This window comes from Tachypleus tridentatus, chromosome 3 (assembly GCF_004210375.1).
Source record: "Tachypleus tridentatus isolate NWPU-2018 chromosome 3, ASM421037v1, whole genome shotgun sequence".
NCBI classification, from domain to species: domain Eukaryota; kingdom Metazoa; phylum Arthropoda; class Merostomata; order Xiphosura; family Limulidae; genus Tachypleus; species Tachypleus tridentatus.
The window spans coordinates 31299231-31323472 of NC_134827.1; the positions used below are offsets into that span (position 1 = coordinate 31299231).

The window sequence follows — 24242 nt, forward strand, 5'->3', positions numbered from 1 at the left end:
ACGTTAATTTCTAAATTTCATTATCCAGGTCACAAAAGCAAAGTTTGAAGGGAATAATGGCCATTTTCTGTACTTTTACAACATAAGCAATTAAGAAATAACATGTACTATCCAGGTACAAAATTTGTGTTGCATAGTGTTATTATTTCCCTAATTCTTGGATATTTGAGTTTTCAGTTTCATTGGCTGGTGGTTGCACCACACTTCAGATAAACGTTTTCAAAGTACTCTTTTTTTCTTTCATCTCCCAGCTATGAGAAAACAGAGAAACAGTGCTGAGTTATTGAAATTTCTATATTTTGAATGTAAAATGTACAGCTAATGAGAATGAAATTTTTACACGTCATTTTGTTAAGGTGTTGTATTCATGATATTTATTAAATAATTAAAGGAATATCATTTTCTCTGTCAAGTTTGAAATTAGATGGTATATTAGGACACCATTTATTCATTAAACACAAAGTAATTGAAAAATATAATACTTAAGGTTGAAGAAAAAATGATTAAATTACCATTTGTTACTTACTAGTATTCCGTACTGAATTGTTATACATTTAAAACTAATAATAATAAAAACTGTTATGGATATTTTTGAGTACTACTGATGTATAAATTGTTTTCTTTTTTTAGGCTTCACGACAGTGGTGGGAAATGAAATCCCAACACTTCGATACTATTCTTTTCTTTAAAGTAAGTTCACCTTGTAATTTCCACTTATAATTCTGTTTGAAATTTCGTACTGTTATACTTGTGTGTAATTATTAAAATTGTTTATTACGAAAAAGTTGGTGGGGTGATTTTAAACTTATTTTGTTAGCAGACCTTGTGTTTGCATACTGAGTTGATCCTCTTTGTTTTTTTAATATACTCAGGTTGGAAAGTTTTACGAGTTGTACCACATGGATGCAGTAATAGGTGTGAATGAGCTGGGCCTAATATACATGAAGGTATTAGAAGATTTGTACTTGACAGATAAAACTTAGAAAGCATGATTATTACTTGTCAGTCATCCGTATAACTTGTTTTAATTAACGTTTTGCATAAATTATGAAATAAGTACAAAACACTATAATAATACCTAGTTTTGAAAGCTAAGTACCATAACCAGTATTTTTAATATTAGTTAAAAGTTGTTCTTAATTGTAATATTTTGTAATTGATTTCAGGGTGACTTTGCTCATTGTGGGTTTCCGGAGATTGCTTATGCTCGCTACTCTGATGCTTTGATCCAGAAAAATTACAAGGTGGCTCGAGTGGAACAAACAGAAACGCCACAAATGATGGAAGAAAGATGCAAACAGTGTAAGTTTATATTGTTACATTACATGTAATCATAATTCGCATCCAACAGTCATTTGTTACTGTATGCAGTGCAAACTTAAAGTATTATTCAGATAGAGAAGAACAAATATGAAGTAATTCTGTTTTTGAAATAGCTTTGAACTATTAAACTTTCAAATGCCATATTTTATGTATGTGACATAAACACAGGTGAACAGTGTAAAGATACATTTGTTACATAAACATGGTGACTGTAATTGAGAAACAATGTGTTTGATACTTAAGTGTTCATGGTGTACATTGTAAAGTGCATCTATTTCCATATCTAGTCATAATGTACACCAAACAATGCATCTGTTTTCTCTACCTATTTATCAAATTTATCCAACAGGGCAAATATCGCTATACGAGATCGCGACGTACGTAAAGTGGTGCACTTGTTGTTTTTTTTTATGCAATTATAATGTACATCTGTGAATGAATGTATGACTGTGTGATATCATGATGTGTATCCAACATCAATACAAGTACAGGCTGTATATAGTTCCTGCATATTTGATATCAATCAAAATATCACATTAAATTATTTAAAGGTAATTATAATATTATAACTTTTATTACTGTTATCAGCTCTTCATAATTATTTAAAAGTCAAGTCATGATGTTTGGTCTGAAGTTTAGTAAATACCAGAACAGTAATCAGCTAGATTTAGATTTGTGTATTGAGCACTAAATTTTTAAAGTTTCTCTTTTTCTTCTATGCAGTAGTAAAACCAAGCAAATTTGATCGAGTTGTGAGGCGAGAAATCTGTAGAATAACAACAAAGGGAACTCGTACCTATAATGTTCAAGATGGTGAACCTTCAACAGCTGGACATTCTTATTTGCTGGCAGTGACAGAGAAGGTTTAATTTGATATATTTCTAAACATTTAAATATCATTATTTCCTGAAATAAATTTTGACCACAATAATATCTAACAGTTCTGTAAATAATAAGAACAAATTGTGAATTGGCTTTTATGTGTTCCATTAATGTATTGGGTATTGGTGTCATTAACTTTAAGGAAATAGTAAATTCTAATAATGTTGACCTCATATTGGTGCATTGTAAAATATCAGTAAAGAGGATATTCATAAAGTTGTGCTAGTTTCCTATAAAATTACTGCTTTGAATGGCATACTAAAAATTATACATTTTTTTGTCATGGAAGGTAACATAAATATGTATGATATGGTTATTGGCAGAACATACAAAGTTGATTGTTCTAAATACTGTGATTTAATTTTTTTCTAGAATGTGTGTTTGATTGTAATCATTAGGAATAATATTGAAATTGTTTCCCGCTGGTACAGCAGTAAGTCTTTTGGATGTACAACACTAAAATTTGGGGTTTGATTCTCCTCGGGGGACTCGGCAGATAGCCCAGTGTGGCTTTGCTGTAAGAAAATATACACACACAATATTGAAACTGCATGATGATGGCACCCTGTGAGCAGGTGATACAAAACAGTTATTTCATAAATCATTTTTAAGTCTGTTTGTTTGCAAATTGGATAAAGGAAACCAAAGGTTTTTGGGAACTGGTCAACTCTTAAGACTAAGAATGAAAAGTTACTAGTTATTATGTGAGAGGGTTTAACCTCTATTATGAAAGGTATAATTCATATTTACAGTATTAAATAACAGTTGAAAGTTATTGTATATGATAGAAAATCTATTTCCACATGATCACACGTTTTGGATAATTTCACCACTTTGACATCTAGTAACCCTGTACGAATTTGAGCTTGGAATGAACTATTTTATATGAATTAAAAGTGGTGAAGTACAGACTTCATGTCTGTCTTTAAGTATAAAGTTATTAAGTTTTATTTCTCTGGCTATCTTTTTAGACTAGAAATGTTTCCTAATTCTATTTCTTGGTGACATAATTTGTATATGTTTTATATAAAAAATAATATTTTGTGACTTTTAAAGATTTTTGATTCATTGTTAGAACAGACTTCTTAGTATATTTTTTCAGAATCACGGTCTTAAACCTGGAGATGAAAGTGAATATGGTGTGTGTTTTGTGGATACTTCAATTGGAAAGTTCAGTGTGAGTATCTGAGTATGTTTAATTTTTTGTTTGCAAAGCTTAAACACTGACTTAATATTTAGGTTTCTTTGATATGTTCATTTTAACTCTCTTCTTTATACCTGGTATATTCTCGATACTTGGTAGATGATTCACGTGTGAAGACTATACTTTTGTTGTCATAAATGATTTCTATTGCTAGTGTAGCCCTGATAAGTACAAGGTAATACTGAATGACAATGAATGATCTTTGGCAATGAATTTCATAGTAATTAACCAAATTTCTTTAATCTGTCCTGGACGTGCTTTAGTGTAGTGAATTAAAGTTTATTTTAGGACTTCTAGATATCCACTTCTAGATAGGCCTAATATTGCCTATTCTTATTTTAGTTCTACTCCCATTTTGACTTTTAACTTTTAAACAATTTTTACAATATAAATGGCTACGTAGATTTAAGAGTATCCATCATAAAGTAAGATTTGATCCCTGCTTGGACACGGCAAAATATTGAAGTTGACATAAATATTTCTTGTCTCTACTTTGTATAACTCATTATTTTGATTTTTTGATACCAATGTCCAGCTGGGGCAGTTTCTTGATGACAGACATTGCTCTCGACTTAGAACTCTAATTGCTCATTTTCCTCCTGTACAGGTAAGTTTCAGATGAGAAAATGTCCATTATAGGGTAAAAAACTTAAGTTCATGATTAGGTTCATGATATTATAATGTATTTAGCTTGCATACACATGATTTTACTAAATTTAAATATGATATGCATCATGCTGTGACGTATAAACCATCCATATGAAGTTGCTTTGTTTTGTTTAAAATAAAATTATTTTGGGTGTAAAGTGTTAAAGGATGTGTATTGTTATTTTACGAAATGGAAAATTATGATAGTTGCATGTATTTATATTAGCAAATCAAATGACAATGTATTGATTGCCTCACAAAAAACAGTAAGCCATTTGCAACAACTTTATTCTGCTTACTTGACAAAAGATTGTACAACAGTACTGATATTAAAGCTTTACATACTAAAATTTGATTTCAAAATATTTTTGATTTTATTTTCTATTACATATCTGTCTTTACCCCTAGGTAAAAGACATGTAAAATGATGGTTTGGGCAGATCATAATTCACTTTACAAGTAATACATGCTCCAGCTGAAAAAAGTATATTCTAGAGTGCTGTGAAATAATTAAAAATGAAAACCAATTTTTAATAAGAACTTTTCACACTATTTCTATACAAAAATATTGATAGTTACTTGTAATATGACAAGGTCTAAGACATGATTATCATGCTGTCTTGACATTGAATAAATGTAAGACTTTGAACATGATTATATAGTCTTTTATATTTTAGTTTGTAATACATTTTTATTTAAAAATGAATTCCAGGGTTATTAATACCTAGATCTGTAAATAACAATTGTGGGTTGTTGTTTTCTTTAACTACAAATGTAATACAAGGACACTGTTTATTAAGATATTTTGAGAAATAATACACTTTTTTTTTCCTTTGAAGATTACTAAAATATTATCAAATTATCTATCATATCTGACAGACTGAAAATTGTTGTAGTTAATCAACCATTGTTTTTCATGATAATGTAAAATGAGTTCAGCTACACTGAGGTGCTAATTTTGAGTTTGGTTCTTTCGAATTAAGCACAAAGCTATACAATGAACTATCTGTGCTCTGTCCTCCACGGATTTTGAAACCCGGTTTTAGCAGTGCAAGTTTGCAAACATACCTCAGTACCACTGGGGGGTCTAATTTGAGCCATAGAAACACAATCTGTTAGATCATAAATGCTAGTATTAATCTTAACAATGAGATTTTTAAGTGTCAGAATGTAACGATTCAGTGAAAATCGATTTGGTTAGACCTTGTATTATCACATTGTTTTCAAAACCAGATCTGTTGCTTATTGAGTTGTCTCTTATGATATAATTTTTGTGTACAGGGATGCAATGTCAAAACTCACACATGAGACTTGTTCATGAAATCATAAATCTTCCTGTTGGTTACAAATGTGGAAACCTTTCCTGTGTATGCATTCTTTTCAAAATGTTTTAAGAACATAATTAAAATATACCAATTCCTGGTTACAGATAACTATGTTGAATTGAAAACTGTTGGCCTAATGGTACAATTATTTTATTGTTAATTCTGAACAATGAAGGGAATTTTAAAGTGTAATCTGCCGTTAGAAGATTACACTCTATACTTTCATTTTGCTGGTTGTGTTCCATAACTAATCAAGAGAAACTGATTCAAGATTGTTGGTCATTGTGCTTACAAAATTAGTGGCACATTTGAATATGTATTTAGAGAAGTTTACAATGTAAAATAGGTTCTAAAGAAAAATTAGTTTTTTATTCAGTTGTATTAATAATACAATACAGGAATATTTAGAGGAAGTTGTAAATTTTTAACAACTATGCTGTAACATTAAATGCTAGTGAAGAAACAGTTATGTAAGCTTTTACTTACTATATTCAGTTAGAATGTAGACAGAAAATATTCTTATAATATTGTCTCTAATAACATCATATATTTGTTTTTGAATTTAAAATTCCTACACACAGCTTTAGGTGTATTGAATCTACCAACAAGTGGCTGAAAACGTATACAAAACGTGAATTTGTTAAGAGATAACAAATTTACTATAGTTCATTTTGGTTTTGGTTGTAACATAGTAATTCACTATATTTAAGATTTTATTTAAGTGAATGCAATAATGAGAGAAGTGTCTGTGTATCAGAAACATTGTTAATTTGTGAGTTAAGTATTCAACTAAACAAATTAATAATTATTATCATCTTGAAATGTCTTCTTTTAAACTGTACAGAATAGACTTCCAATGTCATTTCTTACATCTTTTAGATGTAGATATTACATATCTCAGTTGTCTGTAGTGTATATTTTGTATTGATAAAATTAAGGAACAAATAAATTTCTGTTGAAGTTTTGCTAAATTTAGTCTTAAGTGCTACTTTCTGTTAGAGAGTCCATTCACAGAAGGTGTTCTGTTTAACGATATAGTCGTGTAATGTTCTACTTTATGTGAGATTGCTCTCTGACTGTCAGATTGAGAACAGAAGTTTTTGAATTCTTGTGACCCATTTTTTAATGTTCTTCTACAGAAAGAATGAACTATATGTGAAAGTTTAGTGTTTACATAAATATTTGCCTCAAATTTTGAGAGAGAAAGGGCTTTGTTTAAATGCCTTTGTTTTATCTTACCCTCTATTTTAATTCGTTATTGTTAAGGTTTAGTTTTCCTCATTTATTTTTTGTTTAATTCAAACTAATTGTATATTAATTCATTCTCTGCCAGTTGATGTGTATTTTATTTCTGTTTCATTTATAAATAGTGTTTGTTTTCTTGTAACTGTTTTTCCACTGGCTAGGTTCATTCATCTACAGATATTGCAATGATTGAGTAACTTATCTTTAAGATAGGTTTATTATTAGATTAACAAGAATTTGTCAAAATGTTGTTCATGTATTTACATGTATTGAGCAGTATTTCCATATAGAAACAAAACTCGGGTTATCTCCTAATGTTTTTCACCTGTTATTATTCCAGTATCGTAAACAACACTCATCAGTGAGATCATTTTGTTTCTCAAAGATATTTACCTTTTCTTGAGTTATATCATTGTTTTTAAGAATTAGCATACGTCGTCAATATATCATCTCTCAATAGTAACATAAACTGCCACACAGTTCCCAGACTAATATCAAATCATGTTGTTATATCATTCTTTTGACCAGTAGCATATGTTGATGTGATTCTATCTTCTTGACGAATAGTATATATTGTTATTTCAACATTATTTTTGATTAGTTACGTGTATTATTAGACCATTGAGTTTCATAGGTACTATCAAATGAGCAGTTACTTGTTACAAACAGGAAATAACATTTATTTAAAATAGTAGTAATGCAGTCAATGGCACTTTTACACAGATCACCAACACAGGAAGAGTTATGTAAAACAAGGAATTGAGGAAACTGTTTTATATATGAAGTAATTTGTGATGATAAGAAACCCACATGAATTTTAAAATGTATCTCAGGATGGCTGGTACAGGTATTAAAACTTACTCATAAAGCAGAGAACAACATTTTGACTTTCTTAAGGTTAATTTCATGAAATGTTTGAACTCATTGTCAATTTTATAAAGTTTTCTTTTTATTATTTTTGTTCTTTTCTGACTGATCTACAAAAAAATTGTTTTAAGTTCCATTGAATTTCTCAAGTTCCTAAAGACTTGTAGGGATAAAGTTGATGTATCTCATACTATGCATCATGTTTGAAATGGAGCTATTCAAAAAGTGTCTTGTTTACATTAATGATTTAACAATTAGGTAAAAGTCACAATAGAATGCATGTTTTTGTTCTTAACGTTTGTCTCAGTTAGTCTTGTATAGATTTTTAATGAGAGAGATGTGTAAAAATAAAATTTTGGACACTCATGTTTTCTGGCTGACAAAAATGATGTTATTCAAGGACAAGTGAGTTCCTGTACAGTGATTTGTAGCAGATCAAACACACTCGAGGTAAACGTCATCCTTGGCAATGATATCTGGAGACAAAATATATGCTTCGGACAAAGGGTTTTTTTGGTAGTGATATACAGTGATAAAAGATGCACCAGGTGTTCTTCCTTATCAGTGATATGTGGTGTCAAAAAATAAATTTTATGTAAAGGGCCTCTTTAGTAGCAGTATGTATATTAAGATACGTTTCAGATTAAATAAAAACCCTCCAAATTTATTTATCATAATAACACTTCCTATGTAGTGACTCGTACCACACAAAAAATAGGTTAAAATTCAGCTTTTATAAACTTTTGTTGGAAGTCTGTAAAAGTTTTGTTAAAAGGAATTTGAAGAAAAACATCTACAGTTAGGATTGACTTTGTAACTTTTGCAAGGCTTAAAAAAGCTTAAAGCTTTGCTAACTTTATATACACTTTTCCCAACAGTATATATCACATTCTGCTATTTGTAGCATTAATCATTGAAACTAGATGGCTGAACTGTTTTCATGGTATCTTTACTGTAATCTGAGAAATTCTTTGGTTTTGATTTATTTAGTTTTATTTGTCCCAGGTGGTTGTTTTAGTTATTGTCTTAATTATTAATCTAATATTTTAAAGGTTTTAAACAATAAAAGCAATTTATTTGTTTTCCAGGTTCTTTGCGAGAAAGGAATTATTTCCAACAGAACACAAAAAATCTTAAAAGGTTGCATAAGCTCTTCCCTTTTGGAAGCTTTGAAGCCTGGTTCAGAATTCTGGGAAGATTCTAAAACCTTGAAATTTCTTATAGAAAATGAGTATTTTAAGACTGAATGTGGTGTAAGTTGGCCTGGTGCTATCAGAAAGATGATTGATGATAGTAAGTCTTTTTATTTTCACTGAATTTTAACTTTGATATTTGTAAGTGAATATTTGTAATAGAACCAGCAGGAGCAGTAGCTGAAAGTTTTAAATACAAATAAAAGAAACTTAAACAATATATTCATTGTACAATTAACAAGGTAAGCAAGAGCCTTGTTTTTCTAAAGTTACACATTAGACTTATCGGTAAGAAAATGCTAATGTTTCAGCAAGAATGACAGAATTTTCCTTGAATTAGACATAATAAACTGTTTGGCTTATGAACCAATACATAAACACAGCAGGTTGATGACTGAATACAGCTTTAATCTAATTTATCCTTCTCTAATCTAATAAGGTTGAATGTGACACATTCTGGTCACATTTAGATACTTAAAATATTTAAAAAAAAAAAGTGAAACCTGAAATAACTCACATTGGTGAAGGTGTACATAATGTGTGCTTTTAATTAGAATTGTACCTTGTGATAACAACACAGAAATTTGTTAGTAATGATTGTTCTCAATAAGTAATGGCTCATGGTACATTTTAGGCAAAGGCTCAAACTGTAATCAACTGATATTTTAATGACTGTTGTAGCTTCTGTTGACCATTTCTTATTTTAATTCGTGCCCATGTTTGTGATTTTGTTTACACACTCTTTATTCAGTTTTGATAAACTGGAAATAGCTTTAACTGTATGTTGTAACACCCTATAAAGGGAAACTAAAACATTCCTGGAAGGTCACCCAGTTGTAGTGGGGGGTATCAGACAAGATTTTAAGGATTGCTGAATTGCAGTTGGTATCAAAGTTTATGTTCTTGACCCCTCTTGGGATCCTGAGAATGCCATATTTGCAAACTGTGTTAATAGTTAATGCTTGCAATCGTAGACTTATGAGACGAGCATTTGGGTACCATTGGCAGGTGCCTTAATAAGGTGTGATTTTGTATACAGATCTCCCGTGGGGTAGCTATAAATGTAATTAGGGGTAATGAAGGAGCTTGATTAATGCACTGAAGCATCTTTGAATCTTGAGTGGGCTATTGAACCCCACAACACATGTCAGCTACCTCATGACAACTTACATTTACTGAGAATGATTCATTTTGTAGTGTAGATATTTGAGAAAATGAGCATCCTTTTCTAATCTTTGATTCCATGTTACTTTCATTCTTGCACATAGCTTATTACAACAAGGATGCTTGAAGCCATGTTACTTTCATTCTTGCACATAGCTTATTACAACAAGGATGCTTGAATCCATGTTACTTTAATTCTTGCATATAGCTTATTAAAACAAGGATGCTTGAATCCATGTTACTTTCATTCTTCTTCATAACTTATTACATTTGTCAATATAGGTTTTTTTTATTATTATATTGTAACATTTTAAAAACTGTCTTTCATTCTGAATGACATAAAATGATTAAAATAGTGTTATAAGCAGTGACTACTAAATTTTGAAAAATTTAAAACCACTATCATTTGTTTCTATAAACAAATGTTTAAAACTTAACCTGATAACTGAGTGGACAATAAACTATTTTGTGTATACATTTTTAGGTGATACCTTGCAGCAAACAGCCAAAGAGGAATATTATCTTGCAGTTAAATCATTAGGTGCTTGTATATGGTGAGTAAACTATTAGGTTTGACTGTCTCTGTACCGAGGTATAAAATTTAGTTTGCTTCAAGAACTGTGATTATTATCCAGTCACTTGTTTAACAGTTATTCTTGTCATAAATCTTTTTCATATTTTTAAACTTGCATATTTTTACAATTGTATATATCAATGTGGCAGTTGAAAACAGAAGTTAAACACTTCTATTTTTGAAAGGTATCTTCAAGAAAGTTGTGTCCACAATGAAATTCTGACGTTGAAAAAGTTTGAGGAGTACACACCATTAGACACAGCAGCAAGTCCTGCAAACGAATCATTTTTGCACTTTCAACGTATGGTGAGTATTTGCATCTCTTTATAAACACAAACCCGCAATGACGAGAAACCCACTTGAAGTGTGTTCTCAATACGACTGATGTGTAGGTATCGACTGTTTAATCAAAATCAAGTGCAGAACAATGTTTTGATGTTCTGAGGTCATCTTCAGGTTAACAAAGATGACCTAAGAAGGTTGAAACATTGTTCTGTACTTTATTTTGATTAAAGTGCTAATACCCATACCAACTGTCTTGAGAATACAAGCACAAACCCAACAGCTCCAACACTTTTCAGTGCCCTCCCCATTTAGGACATATCAGCCTGTACAACTACATATGTTTTATGCCAAATTTGCAATTCCATGACGCCAAGTTTGAGAACCACTACACTGTACACTACAAGCCACATGTAGTTTTAATTTTACCTTCTGCAGGTAAATTGTTTAAAGATAAATAAATTTTTAGAATTTACTTTGAGTTGTATTTAAAGTTTTAAAAAATTCATCGTTATCTGTTATTGCTTTGTCAAATTTTTAACAACTGACAAAATGTAGCTGTGTGCTAATTATTTCGTGGAATTTTATGTCACTATCCTTTTTTTCATACTATGAAGTGCCACCTGTTGGTAAAAATGAAAATGAAAAGTATACTTGTAGAAAATTTGGTAATTATTAAACAGATAATCAGTATTTATGTCTCAAACTGTGCTAAACAATTTTGATGACTGGAACTTGTTACATTTGCTTTGATATATACTTTTTTCAAAATTTACTAATAAATGTTTTTGTTTGTAAATTGTTTGGTCAACAATGTTCAGGTACATCTAATGTATAAAAACTGGAATAAAAAAACAATATAGATAAACTAATGGCACCAGTGATGCTACAGTAAGTTACCAGTTGATTTAAGACGTACCAAAACAAGCTTTTAAACAAACTGTTCTTCTACCATCACTTGTGGTATCATTTGTATTATTAAGATACAGATAGTGTATAAATGAACAAGGGTAAACAAGTTTCTTAACAAATATTACTTTTTGATTGTGTATTTCATGAGCCATTAACCCTTAAACAGCTGGAATGTTGTACGTAGCAGCATCAGTTGACAATGGCTGCCATTTAAGGGTTAATGAAAACATCCTGAGGTGAAGGTAATACAAGAGTATCTTAATTAAAGTTCTACTTGTTTTCCAGTCCTGTACAGCCATATAATGTAACAGCACTGAAAGGGTAAAGAAGTAATTTGAAAACATTTAGATTCAAGCATAACTATTTTAGGAATAGTTTATGTGAAATGTATTTTGTCATAATAGTTCATTGGATTCTATGTAGATTGATTACTATTATGCTCCTATTGATGTGAATTCTGTTTTTAACCAAAATACTAAAATATTCCTTAGATGGGAAGGAAAAAGTACCTTAAAAGTTATGAGGTAAAGTTTTTATGTTAGACGATTCTGTGAACTTTGTAAAATCATATTTGCATGTATACATTTAAATACTTTTCAAACTTAGGATATCTTAATTCTTGGACTGAAATGTAAAAGCTAATAAAAATGTGTTGTTGTTTTATAGGTATTGGATGGGGTCACATTACGCAATCTAGAGATTCTGGAAAATATGAGTGGAACAGTGGAGGGTTCACTTCTTCAGGTCATGGATCATTGTAACACTCAGTTTGGTATGTATCAGTGTTGGACCGAGCTTCCTAAGCAAACCTGTACTCATTTTAAAAAGTGTTAATATTACACATGGTGTAGTAGGTACCATTATATTCACTTGATATCAGTGTTGTACTGAGTTTAGTCAGTACCAGCATGCTCAGTTTAGTAGTTTGCTGTACTCGATTTTTTTGGGTACTGTTATTATATTCATTTCAGAAGTAGAATTATTGTAATTAATCTTTTGAATACTATTGTTATACTCTCATTAGTAGGTAATATTGTTGTCTTTGACCTACCAGGTATTTAAAAGTCTATGATTTCATCCTTTTTGAGGGTCTCTTCCACAGACAGTGGAAATTACAAACATTAATGTTATTTAATAAGTAACCCTAGTCCAAAGAAAGTAGAAATCAAATTTGTAGAGCAAAGTTAGCATCTTTTTGTTATTTTGATGCAAATCTTATTATTCTGAGCTACCAAGTTTATTCACCTTATGATCAACCTGAATAGATATGTTACAGGAATAACTTTTAACTGTCTGTAATGAAAAAACAATCCACCTTGAAACAAGTTTAATTCAAAGTGATTGTTACCAGTTCTTAAGATTAGACGTGCTCATTACGTTTACATATTGTTAATTTGCTACCAACAGATGTGCTCTTTTTTTCAAAGACTCTTTTAACTCTTAAATGTATTTTTAATCTACTAAATCATAAAGCCTTAATGGACAGTTTTGATGTAATCTCCCTCTTCACAGAAGTTCCAATAACTGAAGCCAGCAAGATAGCTTTAGAACTTTATATCCAAGACCCCAACCCACTGACACACATCTCCAGCAACCAATTAGCAATTCTTATAAAATTCACTGCCACAAAAACTAACTTTATGTTCAATAACCAAAACTACTTACAAATAAATGGCCTAAGTATGGGGAATCCCGTGCCACCAGTTCTAGTCAATATTTTTATGACAGAATGAATTTCAAGCAATCACTTCAGCCTTACACCCACCACTATACTGGTACAGGTATGTTGATGAAGCAATTGCTGGATTCATATCTACAAAACACACACACAGTTTCTTCAACCATGTTAACTCGATACATCCCAACATGAAGTTCACCTGTGAACAGGGAAAAACTAACCAAACAGCATTTCTTAACCTCAAGATCACAAGAACTGACACACAATTCAAAACAGAAATTCACAGAAAAATCACCCATACTGGACTATACATTCCCTGGTACTCAGCACATGAAACAAAACAAAAACTGAACATATTAAGAAACCAAATAAACATAACCATAAAACTATGTTCACCTGATAAAATTAACAATGAAATCAACAAAATAAAACAACACTTTGTTAACATCAACAAATTTCCTAAAAAAAAACGTGAAAACAAACACTTTATACAGTTGTAGTGTTTTAAAAAAAACATTTCATAGTTTATTAAAAAATAAAAATGGAGTCAAATTTTACTTTGTAAATAAAAGACTATCCTTATCATTTGGTAATTTTATCATCTCCTTTACTACTGTTTTATAACTCCATGTTAAGTGTGATTAGTTTCCCCCTTTAAAAATATATAGTCAAGTAGGTCTTATGGAGTAAAAGCCTTGGCTATCATTATGTTAGTAATTTAATCATCTGTCTCTTACAAAATTTTTCTCTCAGGAAAACGTTTGTTTCATCAGTGGCTTTGTTCTCCCTTATGCAACCCATCTTCAATTAATGATCGTTTGAATGCTGTGGAAGATTGGCGAGGCTTACCAGAAGTTAGAACTGAAGTGATTAAAATACTGAAGAAGTTACCTGATCTTGAAAGGCTAATTAGCAAGTAAGTCATATGTGAGAAATTCACAGTTCTTATTTATAATTTTTTTCTAAATCCTTAAAACTATATTGTTGGAAATGACTTCAGCCTTAATGCCACTGCACTAAAGATTTTTCAATACAAGAACTGTAATAATATAAATAACTTTACATTTAAAAAATCCTATCTTTGGAATTGTTTCATTTGTTTGCTTTTCTGAGTATTTTAATCTTAATATGACGACAGACAAGAACAATGTTTATACCATTTCAGTCTTCTTTTAGGTCAGTCGTATATAGTTTTGCATTTTCTTAATTTTTGGTTAATTTGGTTAATTTTTGTAACGATGTACATGTTTTTGGTTAATTTTTGTAACGATGTACATGTTTTTAGTTAATTTTTGTAATGATGTATATGTTTTTGGTTAATTTTTGTAACAATGTACATGTTTTTGGTTAATTTTTGTAACGATGTATATTTTTAGTTAATTTTTGTAATGATGTATATGTTTTTAGTTAATTTTTGTAATAATGTATATGTTTTTGGTTAATTTTTGTAACGATGTATATTTTTAGTTAATTTTTGTAACAATGTACATGTTTTTGGTTAATTTTTGTAATGATGTATATTTTTAGTTAATTTTTGTAACAATGTACATGTTTTTGGTTAATTTTTGTAATGATGTATATTTTTAGTTAATTTTTGTAATGATGTATATGTTTTTGGTTAATTTTTGTAACGATGTACATGTTTTTAGTTAATTTTTGTAATGATGTATATGTTTTTGGTTAATTTTTGTAACGATGTATATTTTTAGTTAATTTTTGTAATGATGTATATGTTTTTAGTTAATTTTTGTAATGATGTATATGTTTTTGGTTAATTTTTGTAACGATGTACATGTTTTTAGTTAATTTTTGTAACAATGTACATGTTTTTGGTTAATTTTTGTAACGATGTATATTTTTAGTTAATTTTTGTAATGATGTATATGTTTTTAGTTAATTTTTGTAATGATGTATATGTTTTTAGTTAATTTTTGTAATGATGTATATGTTTTTGGTTAATTTTTGTAACAATGTACATGTTTTTGGTTAATTTTTGTAACGATGTATATTTTTAGTTAATTTTTGTAACAATGTACATGTTTTTGGTTAATTTTTGTAATGATGTATATTTTTAGTTAATTTTTGTAACAATGTACATGTTTTTGGTTAATTTTTGTAATGATGTATATTTTTAGTTAATTTTGTAACAATGTACATGTTTTGGTTAATTTTTGTAATGATGTATATTTTTAGTTAATTTTTGTAATGATGTATATGTTTTTGGTTAATTTTTGTAACGATGTACATGTTTTTAGTTAATTTTTGTAATGATGTATATGTTTTTGGTTAATTTTTGTAACGATGTATATTTTTAGTTAATTTTTGTAATGATGTATATGTTTTTAGTTAATTTTTGTAATGATGTACATGTTTTTGGTTAATTTTTGTAACGATGTATATTTTTAGTTAATTTTTGTAACAATGTACATGTTTTTGGTTAATTTTTGTAACGATGTATATTTTTAGTTAATTTTTGTAACAATGTACATGTTTTTGGTTAATTTTTGTAACGATGTATATTTTTAGTTAATTTTGTAACAATGTACATGTTTTGGTTAATTTTTGTAATGATGTATATTTTTAGTTAATTTTTGTAATGATGTATATGTTTTTGGTTAATTTTTGTAACAATGTACATGTTTTTGGTTAATTTTTGTAATGATGTATATTTTTAGTTAATTTTTGTAACAATGTACATGTTTTTGGTTAATTTTTGTAACGATGTATATTTTTAGTTAATTTTTGTAACAATGTACATGTTTTTGGTTAATTTTTGTAATGATGTATATTTTTAGTTAATTTTTGTAACAATGTACATGTTTTTGGTTAATTTTTGTAATGATGTATATTTTTAGTTAATTTTTGTAATGATGTATATGTTTTTGGTTAATTTTTGTAACGATGTACATGTTTTTAGTTAATTTTTGTAATGATGTATATGTTTTTGGTTAATTTTTGTAACGATGTATATTTTTAGTTAATTTTTGTAATGATGTACATGTTTTTGGTTAATTTTTGTGACGATGTATATTTTTAGTTAATTTTTGTAACAATGTACATGTTTTTGGTTAATTTTTGTAATGATGTATATTTTTAGTTAATTTTTGTAACAATGTACATGTTTTTGGTTAATTTTTGTAATGATGTATATTTTTAGTTAATTTTTGTAACAATGTACATGTTTTTGGTTAATTTTTGTAATGATGTATATTTTTAGTTAATTTTTGTAATGATGTATATGTTTTTGGTTAATTTTTGTAACAATGTACATGTTTTTGGTTAATGTTTGTAACGATGTATATTTTTAGTTAATTTTTGTAACAATGTACATGTTTTTGGTTAATTTTTGTAATGATGTATATGTTTTTGGTTAATTTTTGTAACGATGTATATTTTTAGTTAATTTTGTAATGATGTACATGTTTTGGTTAATTTTTGTGACGATGTATATTTTTAGTTAATTTTTGTAACAATGTACATGTTTTTGGTTAATTTTTGTAATGATGTATATTTTTAGTTAATTTTTGTAACAATGTACATGTTTTTGGTTAATTTTTGTAACGATGTATATTTTTAGTTAATTTTTGTAACAATGTACATGTTTTTGGTTAATTTTTGTAATGATGTATATTTTTAGTTAATTTTTGTAATGATGTATATGTTTTTGGTTAATTTTTGTAACAATGTACATGTTTTTGGTTAATTTTTGTAACGATGTATATTTTTAGTTAATTTTTGTAACAATGTACATGTTTTTGGTTAATTTTTGTAATGATGTATATGTTTTTGGTTAATTTTTGTAACGATGTATATTTTTAGTTAATTTTTGTAACAATGTACATGTTTTTAGTTAATTTTTGTAATGATGTATATGTTTTCGATATGTCGATACAATATTGTTTGATACCTAGTTTATCCCTGATAAAACAAAAATCAATCCACTTCTTCTAAGTGCTAGTGCTTTAGTTTCTTTTCTTTAATTGACTTTTGAACCTAAGTGTTTTCCTGACATCATGAAGAGTAATGCCAACATTTTTATTGTATAATTTTGCTGGTGTTATGGTAAACTTGCAATGCTATTAACAAAATAAGTGAACATATTTTTAATAGAAAATGGATTCTAGCGAAAGAGTTAGCACACTGGATTGCACAGAAAAAGTGCGATGAATTAAAATAAAAGTCCAAAACTTGAGAGTTTTGTAATATTTGAGTACTACTGTTCAGGAGAACAAGGAAAAAGAATACTCATCTTTTTGAAAGTGCTTAAATTTTGGGTATTTTTGTTCAGAAGTTAATAGAAAATATATATTTACTGAAATGCATGTAGTAGTCCACATGTATACTTTTTTGTTAAAACTATGTTTGGTTTCTTATGTCAGTCATAAATACTTTGATTAGAGAATAAGACAAGTAAATTTGTAGTGTGTGTGCACACACCATGATGTGGTTAATATTTTTCACTTATTCCAGAATCCACACCCAGGGATCAGCTCACAGGAGCAAGTCTCATCCAGACAGCAGAGCTATCTTTTATGAAGCAGAAACATATAGCAAGAGAAAAATAACAGATTTTCTTTCTGCTCTTCATGGCTTTCAGGTGGCTTTGGAAATTCCTGATGTGTTTAGAAAGGTTCGAGACAACTGTAGGTAAGGGACTTTTTATGTGGCATTAAAAAGGTATTATTTTTGACAGTTAATGTTAAATTATGTTTTATATTATTTACTTAAATTTGAAATAATTTGATCAAATGAATTTCTGCTTTATTCTACTTATAATTGGTCTATTTGGGTGTTGCTTATAGAGAAATTAGTGGGATACCTTTCAAACAAATATACACATCTAAGTAACTGTATTTGACATCGAATTGTATGAAATGAAACAGCTACTCTGATTTTTATGTTTAACAGACAAAAAGCTGGTTTTAAATTTGTAAAATTGTATTAATTTAAGTGGATAGATTTAAAAGTTACAGGTCTTGATTCAAAGTAGCAGTATTGTAACAGTCTTTATGTACATGCAATGTCTTGAACAAAAATGTTGAGCTGAAGCTATACAACTTGAATGTTTTTAACCATTTCACTCATTTTAGGATTCTTAAAACTGACTTTTAAATTTCTTTGCTGAAGTATCACTTTTGGATACAAATTTATCTTTTAAGTTTATACAAATGTTCTACCACATTTTCTTTCAAAAGATGCTGTTACTCCAACATTGATTCTTGATTATATTTTACTTTGTTTAGTTAAGTAAGTAACTTGAATTTTATGTTGCACAGTTATACTAATTTATATATTTATCATTTGCTGAATAAATAAATTGTTGTGCTTTTGTGGAAGCTTGTAATTGTGTATGCCTTTTGATAGGTCAGAAACGTTAAAACAGTGTGTGACCTCTGTCCTTGAAGATGGAAGGTTTCCTGATTTGAAGGATACGTTAGATTTTTTTGATGTAAGATTTCAGTTATGTAGTCTTAACATTCAAATTGATTTTTTGTAGATATATTTTAATTAATGCATTCAAAGAATCATTTTATTGACTTCAAGAGTTTAAGAAAATGGATGTGGTTACAGCTTTAAACCTTAATCACCATGTTATAGAACTTACTAGAAACTAGGAAACAAGGTAAACTGGTGATAGACTTCATGCAGAATACATGAGGATAGATGTAGAAGAAAGTGGTAGAAGGGTGTTGGGAGAGATGTTTTATATTTAATGAGAAAGCATGAGTTTTGTATATTACTTAACATGTTTGGTCAAAAACTGTGGAAACTTAGCAAAGTGTGTTAATTCGTTTGGTTGATTTTAAGTTCAAGTGATGTATTATTATATATGATTTTCTTCTGTTCTCTTTCTGGGTTGCACATATGTTTCATATAATGTTTTTTGTAATATGTTTATAATAATATTTTCTGCTGTTTATTATTGTGATTTGTTTTACATAAATCTAATCTTGTCCACATGTGCTGTTTTGTGCACATTTATACTGTCACCATAATGGAGTGATCTAACCATAACATATAATTTATATTCTTCTAACAGTTAGAAATTAATTAAAATTAGTTACTTCTACTTTTTTGTAAATTTAATATAATTTCAATCTTTCTCTTTTTTTTTTTCTAATCAGAATGCATTTGACCATGAAAAGGCCAAGAAAGATGGGAAAATAATTCCTAGCAAGGGTAAGAAGAACATTAAATGTCACTAGTATAATACGAAAGAATTTAGAATAATATCATTTTGTAAATTACAAAACTACACATTTGGTATTATAAGAAAAAAACATTCTATAAGGACAAATGTAAATAGAAAGATCACCATATGATAGCTAACCTGAATAGAAAGACCACCGTACGATAGCTGACGTGAATAGAAAGATCGCCGTACGATAGCTGACGTGAATAGAAAGATCTCCGTACGATAGCTGACGTGAATAAAAAGATCTCCGTACGATAGCTGACGTGAATAGAAAGATCTCCGTACGATAGCTGACGTGAATAGAAAGACCACCGTACGATAGCTGACGTGAATAGAAAGATCGCCGTACGATAGCTGACGTGAATAGAAAGTTTGCCGTACGATAGCTGACGTGAATAGAAAGTTTGCCGTACGATAGCTGACGTGAATAGAAAGTTTGCCGTACGATAGCTGACGTGAATAGAAAGATCACCGTACAATAGCTGACGTGAATAGAAAGATCACCGTACGATAGCTGACGTGAATAGAAAGATCGCCGTACGATAGCTGACGTGAATAGAAAGATCACCGTACAATAGCTGACGTGAATAGAAAGATCGCCGTACGATAGCTGACGTGAATAGAAAGATCACCGTACGATAGCTGACGTGAATAGAAAGATCGCCGTACGATAGCTGACGTGAATAGAAAGTTCACCGTGTGATAGCTTTAATTTCAGTGTATTCATGTAATGGGTATATGAACCACACTGGACCACACATTGATTGTAAGATTTAAAATTTAACCTGTAGAGTTTTGTCTGTTTGTTCCTGTGCTACAATACTAATTCAGAGCTAGTTGTTCTGGCCTGCAGTGTACATAATACCTGTAGGTTTAGGACAAGATGAAAAATGTAGTTTAGAATAATGTACAGTGCATACAATGTTGGTATTTAATTAAAGCTTCTGCTGCACATAAGTATTCAACTTATTAATATAGTGTTTTTGCATTAATTACAATATTACATTTTTAACCCTTGTATACGTAGTATGACTCCTTTGTTGTTGTATTTTCCTGAGTAGAGAAGATTATTTAATTTGGTTGAAGGTAAAAATCAGTATACAGGAAGGTTTTTCTAACTCTTTGTTTCAAGTGTATTTTAATTTATTAATATTTACCTGACTGTCACTAGGTGTCGACGAGGACTACGATTCTGCAGTTACGACCATCAACGATACCAAAAAACAATTAGACGAATATTTGGAAAAACAGAAAAAACATTTCATGTGCAAAGTAAGTATTTGTCTTGTAATATGAAAGGCATATAGTTTTAATTAAGAGTGATTGGAAATCAAACCTTGAGGCCACTTTTGTATGTATTTTTAATGTAATTTATGATATTGTAACAACAATTCGGTTTATTCTTTTTTATTTTTTTAATTATGTTTTTGTTGAAGTAGGTTTGATTTGTTTTGAATTTCATGCAAAGCTACACAAGAGCTATCTGTGCTAGCTGTCTTTAATTTAGAAGTGTAAGACTAGAGGGAAGGCAGCTAGTCATTACCACCCACCGCCAACTCTTCGGCTACTCTTTTACCAGTAAATAGTGGGATTGACCGTAACATTGTGATGCCCCCACGGCTGAAAGGGCGAGCATGTTTGGCGTGATGGGGATTTGAATTCGCGACCCTTGGATTATGAGTCAAGTGCCTTAACCACCTGGCCATGCTGCTCCTCGATGAAGTACTGCACAAACAAAAGTTACAGTAGATTCACTTCATTAGTCAAGAGTCTTCTTTGGATTTACATGGAATTATTTGTTTAAAAAGAAAGAGAGAAATGTCAATAAATATAAAGTATCTGTACATAGTAGTTCCTTCATAAAGTGTCTGTACATGGTAGTTCCTTCATAAAGTGTCTGTACATGGTAGTTCCTTCATAAAGTATCTGTACATAGTAGTTCCTTCATAAAGTATCTGTACATAGTAGTTCCTTCATAAAGTATCTGTACATAGTAGTTCCTTCATAAAGTATCTGTACATAGTAGTTCCTTCATAAAGTATCTGTACATAGTAGTTCCTTCGTAAAGTATCTGTACATAGTAGTTCCTTCATAAAGTATCTGTACATAGTAGTTCCTTCATAAAGTATCTGTACATAGTAGTTCCTTCATAAAGTATCTGTACATAGTAGTTCCTTCATAGTTCTGTACATAGTAGTTCCTTCATAAAGTATCTGTACGTAATAGTTCCTTCATAAGGTATCTGTACGTAATAGTTCCTTCATAAAGTATCTGTACATAGTAGTTCCTTCATAAAGTATCTGTATGTAATAGTTCCTTCATAAAGTATCTGTACATAGTAGTTCCTTCATAAAGTATCTGTACGTAATAGTTCCTTCATAAAGTATCTGTACGTAATAGTTCCTTCATAAAGTGTCTGTACATAGCAGTTCCTTCATAAAGTGTCTGTACATAGCAGTTCCTTCATAAAGTATCTGTACATAATAGTTCCTTCATAAAGTATCTGAATATAATAGTTCCTTCCTTTCAAATACATTAAGCATGATAGTACAAACAATTCCACCTAAGCATGAACTGAGAGAGATCTAGCTATACTGTGTGTAAAATATATTTATTTTTAAAAGCATGCAGATTATTTATGTTGACAAACATTTGCAAATTTAATTATCTTTCTGTACATGAAATCGTTTTGTAGGGCATTTCTCTGGTGGTTTAAGCAAAGTTTAGTATAGTTATATTTATACAAGCACAAATTTGAAACTATAAAATTACCACCTTAAGTTTACTTTAAAAAATCAGATTTGAGGCTCATTAAATTTTCTTCATTAGGTTACTTATTTTGGAAGTGGAAAAACGAGGTATCAGTTGGAAGTTCCAGACAGTGCTGTGAAACACGCTACTGACCATTATGAACTTCAAAGTCAGAAGAAAGGTTACAAGCGATACTGGACTCCTGAAGTTAAAAACCTGTTGGCCAAACTGATAAATGCAGAAGAGTGCAGAGATGCTGCTCTGCAGGACATCATGCGTAGAATCTTTGCCACTTTTGATACCCAGTAAGATGTCATTTATTAATGTAAAATATATGATAAATGCTAAAGAATATATATGCTGCTCAAATGTTGTACAACTTTATAGTGTTAATTTTGATTCAAGATCTTTGTATATTATACATATTTACTTATTAATATTTTAGAGTGAATTTAGGTATTAAAGGTTTCAACCAGAAGATCATAATTTGTGCTCCGTTCTCTTTTCAAAGTTACTTTCCTTACCAGAATTAATTTAGCTGATTTTATTATAATTCTATTATATATAGATTATTTTATATTTTTATTATGGTATATGTTTAGACTAACTCAGATATTCTTAGCTGACCTTATCTCATGAATATTATTGGGATAACAGGACCCTGTCACCTGTTGGGTACCTACACAAAGACAACTGTATTCTGATCTTTATAATTAAGAATATAAGAATGGTATAACTAATTCCCTATTTCTTTACAGTTCTGATGTCTGTTGGTAGCTTGCTTTTAGAAGTTATCAAACTGTTACATCTGCCTGCTTAGCACGATGTGTGGCAGTTTTGGGTGATTGACATATTTTCGTACACCCTTTAGTTTTGTTATGTAATATTGACTTGCCCTACTTCCCAGAAACTTGTAATGAAAACACAATACTGCCTCATTATAATGATACCACTGGGAGCCATTTGCACCAGAGAGCAATATAAGTGGAGGGGTATTATAATGAACTAATCAGAAAGGCACTCATGCATAAAAATATGGATTCAATAAACTTCAGAGGCAATCAGCTAAATAACTATTTATTTACATAGGGAAAATGGATATAAATGAGATATGATAATAAAAGATAAAACATAAAGACAAACTTTGATATTTCTGAAATGAGGCACACTCATGTTCATTTATTTACTTAAAAAAGTCCAATACTGTAGTCTGCTTCATTCATTTTGAGCCTCTTTCTGAATGTAATGTGTAGCATTTCACACATGAATTATATTCCTGCAATAACAATTGTATATTACTTCACCAATTATAAAACTTCTTTGGATTTACCTTAAAAATACTCATTGCTTTCATTGGATACCATTAGAACCTAGGTATCCACAGTGACATATTTCCAGTTCAGAATTAAGTAATATTTTTTTTTTTATTGTTTATTTACAATGTCCTCTGGGAAAGCTTTATACATTATAATGTACTTTTAAACATTTTTTATCAATAAAGCATACTACAAGATGTCCAGAAATACCAATTTTTAATTCATATTTGAATATAGTAATGCATTTTGACTAATTCTGATATTGTACACAAACATAAAATACCCACTCTCTGCCACAGGGTTCTTTGGTCCCCTCATGATTCACAAAGGTCTTAGTGTACCAGTGAAGAATTTCCATTATTCTAATTACTTTTATTGCTACTCCAATGCTCTAATTCTTTAACGTGTTCAGTGCCGTAGACGAGATAACTCGTCCAAGCCGATCAGTAACACAGTGCCACGGACGAGTTAATTCGTTCTCAGTAATACCTAACTTCAACGCTAGATGTCAGCGCCATATGTGCATTTGACCTACTTACAAATTGTTTCACTTTCGATCCAAAATGGCATCACGAAAAAAGTTACGAAATGAAGAAGCATTAGAGTTGTATTGTAGCAGCTGAAATCCTTGGTAGTCAACAGGTTAATGGGTTTGTGTATTGCCATTTCTCAAACTTCATTC

At 29.7% G+C, this 24242-nt stretch overlaps 1 protein-coding gene across 1 annotated transcript in view; it reads left to right on the plus strand.

Moving 5' to 3' along the window:
* LOC143246637 (DNA mismatch repair protein Msh6-like) overlaps positions 1 to 24242 on the plus strand; it is a 58097-nt gene that overhangs the window by 16135 nt on the left and 17720 nt on the right. Inside the window, 16 exon segments of the mRNA XM_076493685.1 lie at positions 631 to 690; positions 873 to 947; positions 1167 to 1302; positions 2047 to 2186; positions 3308 to 3382; positions 3945 to 4016; positions 8583 to 8787; positions 10336 to 10405; positions 10611 to 10731; positions 12286 to 12391; positions 14051 to 14213; positions 17768 to 17944; positions 18662 to 18746; positions 19423 to 19477; positions 20665 to 20765; positions 22323 to 22549. Coding sequence (XP_076349800.1) covers positions 631 to 690; positions 873 to 947; positions 1167 to 1302; positions 2047 to 2186; positions 3308 to 3382; positions 3945 to 4016; positions 8583 to 8787; positions 10336 to 10405; positions 10611 to 10731; positions 12286 to 12391; positions 14051 to 14213; positions 17768 to 17944; positions 18662 to 18746; positions 19423 to 19477; positions 20665 to 20765; positions 22323 to 22549 — 1868 coding nt within the window.